This window comes from Histoplasma capsulatum, genomic scaffold (genome assembly GCF_000149585.1).
Source record: "Histoplasma capsulatum NAm1 scaffold_22 genomic scaffold, whole genome shotgun sequence".
NCBI lineage: Eukaryota > Fungi > Ascomycota > Eurotiomycetes > Onygenales > Ajellomycetaceae > Histoplasma > Histoplasma mississippiense.
In genome coordinates this window covers 3,315-6,937 of record NW_001813961.1, presented here as the reverse complement: position 1 = coordinate 6,937, position 3,623 = coordinate 3,315, and the positions used below count along the sequence as shown (strand labels likewise).

Here is a 3,623-nt window from a genome sequence, read left to right as displayed (position 1 = left end):
TCTGTAGCCTTTGGAGAAGTTAAAAGAGATAAGGAGATAAAAGATGTTACAATACCTAGCTACCCTAATAATAACCCTAGAAAGAACCCTAATAACCCTAGAAATAACCCTAATAACCCTAGCAATAACCCTAGCAATAACCCTAGAGAATTGCATCCTTGATTGACAACGTAATTTCTATTCCACTGACCTGCAACTTAAATAGCATTGAATATGTTTGGTAGAGAGCCAGCATGCATGATTTCATCCACATCTAACCACTCCTTGCGCTGACCGGGACTTTGGGACGATAATACTGTAACGGGTTAGCGCTGCTGTAGAAAATATACGCTAACCTAATACGGTATTATCGTCCCATAGAACCCTCCATTGTTTAAACCACAATATCTCCACCACTACATGGGCTATGGGAATATGGAATATATCAGTTTAATGCCCAGAGGCTGCTCTATCATCTCATGCTAAAATATGTAGATGTTTCTGTATCTGTGGTGTTGGTCTTAGCCTGTCAATGTGGTACTAGATTGCATCCTTGATTGACAACGTAATTTCTATTCCACTGACCTGCAACTTAAATAGCATTGAATATGTTTGGTAGAGAGCCAGCATGCATGATTTCATCCACATCTAACCACTCCTTGCGCTGACCGGGACTTTGGGACGATAATACTGTAACGGGTTAGCGCTGCTGTAGAAAATATACGCTAACCTAATACGGTATTATCGTCCCATAGAACCCTCCATTGTTTAAACCACAATATCTCCACCACTACATGGGCTATGGGAATATGGAATATATCAGTTTAATGCCCAGAGGCTGCTCTATCATCTCATGCTAAAATATGTAGATGTTTCTGTATCTGTGGTGTTGGTCTTAGCCTGTCAATGTGGTACTAGACAACGGGTTTGGGTCCAGCGTGTTCAACTCCCAACGGGTTAATGCGCTCCTGGGACGGGTTTGACGTCCAACGGGTTGGGTCCAGCGTGTTCGACTTCCTCGTCCAACGGGTTCGACGTCCAACGGGTTTGACTTTCAATGGGTTAACGGGTTTGCGTCTAATTTAACCGCCTATCCTGACCTCACTGCCCACCCCTGTCTCTAGCCTCACTCTTTGTCAACCCTAACCCTGACTCTGACCACCTCATCCTCCCCCCCCAGCCTCTACCCTCACTCATTGTAACCCTGACCCTGACCCATTATCATATGGGATGATACTGTTTGAAACTGATCACCCTAACTGATCTACTTTCTCTCGATGTTATATCCCTTTACCCTCTGTCTCTTGCTTCACCTGCCTTTATATATATATACGTCTTTCATCCCCCTGTGGTGCCCCTCACCCGTGATATCACTTGACCCCTGTACCCTCTGACTCCATCTTCCCCCTCTCTGCCTCCTGATATATCCCTCGCAGCCAACAAAACATCTCCACCAGCTGGTTGTGCTCGATGCCCTGTCCCTCAACCTTCTGTCTCAAAAATTCAATCACCGCCTCCTGATCATCTGCATTCACATTGAACTCTCTCAGCTGCTGTGACACCCATACATCATCATTGCCACTGTCGGGATCAAAAATCCCCTGTACGGACACTGCCTCTGTGTCTTCCGGCTGTTGCATATGGACTGCGGCATCCCGCATCGGAAGCACCCGGAATACCGTGTGTATTTGATCTTGCTCCGCACTGTCATCATCCATCTCTTTGCCTCCTGGCTCTCCTCGTGGGGACACTGGTACAGCTCATGGTCAAACTCCCGCTTGCCACTTGCACATATCAAACACTGATCCTTCCACCTCTGCGCCTCTTCCACTAAAACCTCCTCATCCATCAATGCCCTCTGCCCTCGCTGCTGGTGTGTGATGATGAACCGGCCTCGACGGACATCCTGCTTGTGGAATGTCTGTCTGGTTGTTGATGGGATGCCCCTGGTGTCTTCACTGATTTCACTTGACTCTTGCTTGTTCCATTGACCCGGGCTGCTCCCGCCTGAAGTTGAAGCTTCATTCTTGGTGATGCTTTCATTTATGTTGTCGTCTGTGCTCTTGCTCACACTTCTGGCCATTCTGGGACTGCATGTGCCGTTGAATCTGATGTGGGTTTCACCCTGCTGGCTCTCCATCTCTGACTCCTGGCTGGTTTCATCCTCGCTGGAGTCATCCTTGGCTGTTGCTCTTGAACTGTAGCCTGGACTGGGTGTGGGCGTGGGCGTGCCACCTGGGCTGGGGGTGAACACGGCCTCCCTGGCCTCCCACTCGGCATCGCACCCGTCACACTGGGACTCCCCTGTGTGTCGATCACCGCAGTGCCGTCTCATGTAACCCTCCACTTCCCCGTCCAGGTACCGGTCCAGCACCACCCGTCGACATCGAGCCATCGGTTCATCACCCTCCTCACCCCCTGCCTGCATGTACCGATCAACCAGCTTCTGGTCCAGCAGTGATGGTGCATCCTTTCTTGACCATATCATTGCTGCACTGATACCCTCGGGCTCAATGATGATGGCTTCACTGGCCTGTCCATCACGCCCTGCACGCCCGCTCTCCTGTCCATAATCCAGCAATGATCGCGGCCGTCCGACGTGGATGATGCTGCGGATGTTGGGGATGTCGATTCCCATGCCCAGTGCACTTGTCGCCACGATGACCTGGTATTGACCTTGTCGGAAACGCTCCAGTATGCCGGCCTTGTCGATCTGGTGGTGGTGATATGCCTCGCACCCCAATGCGCTTGCCATCGTCGTGACCTGATTCACCGTCTGGCAGTACACCACCCCCTTGCCTTCTCCCGTCCGTCTCATGCGGTCCTGGATGAACCTGACCACGCTGGGTGCTTGAAACCATCGGTTGAGCCCACCGTACTCTGACCCTTCAATGATGGGTTGCCACACTCGGTATGCCACATTTGGACCGCATGTCCGCGCCCGGAACAATGATATGTCCGCTCGGGTGCAGTGCATGCGGGACCACAGCTTCTCCTCCTCACCGGGTGGCAGTGTGGCCGTCAGCAGCACCATCTGTGTCTTGGCCGCCATCAGCTTGCCGAGCTGTTGCATCTGGGGCCGGAAGTTGACCTGGTCGTTGAGCACCGTGTGGCATAACCGTGCCACCTTGATGATCCGTGACAATATTGGTGGGTAGCTCTCCGCGTCGCGCCATCCATACTCCCCCCGTCCCAGCACCGCCAACGCGTCTACCAGCGCGCACTCATAATCCTCCACCTGAACCCGCTGGTCCAGCAGCTCAATGCAAAATCCAAACATGCCATCTGGATCTTGGTTGATTTGAACTTATCTTCTTCTTCTGACTGCGTATCTCTCTGTCCCTTCTCCTCCTCGTCTTCTTCTTCCTCAATCATCTGCACATCCATGGGGTGTGGGCTGATAGGGATGTCCCTGGGTCTGCTCCCTCTCTTGTGGCTACCTGCCATAATACTCTCCCATGGTTAGGGGTGACGTGGTGTGACACCGCACTGTGCGGCTCTGCCAATCATGCTCCAACTCTCTTTCCGGCGGAAAACATTCTAGTCCAGCCGGCACAGGGACGCCCGTGGATCGGCAAACCCTCTCTTTATTTATTGATTGCGCAACAACACCACCTTCCCACGACCTCGGCGCTCCCTCTCTT

General features: G+C 51.8%; 2 protein-coding genes across 2 annotated transcripts; both read right to left on the bottom strand.

Annotated features, from left to right (window-relative positions):
* Positions 1-197: 197 nt before the first annotated feature.
* Positions 198-1,176, bottom strand: HCAG_09113 (predicted protein; the record flags this gene model as incomplete). The annotated part of the gene is made up of 4 exons (XM_001535892.1): positions 198-295; positions 336-395; positions 710-769; positions 1,110-1,176. 4 exons carry the CDS (start codon positions 1,174-1,176, stop codon positions 198-200), a joined length of 285 nt encoding a protein of 94 aa, XP_001535942.1.
* Positions 1,177-1,349: 173 nt separating this feature from the next.
* On the bottom strand, positions 1,350-3,259 carry HCAG_09112 (predicted protein; the record flags this gene model as incomplete). The annotated part of the gene is made up of 2 exons (XM_001535891.1): positions 1,350-1,560; positions 1,659-3,259. The coding sequence occupies 2 exons, from the start codon at positions 3,257-3,259 to the stop codon at positions 1,350-1,352; spliced, it is 1,812 nt and encodes a 603-aa protein (XP_001535941.1).
* Positions 3,260-3,623: the final 364 nt, after the last annotated feature.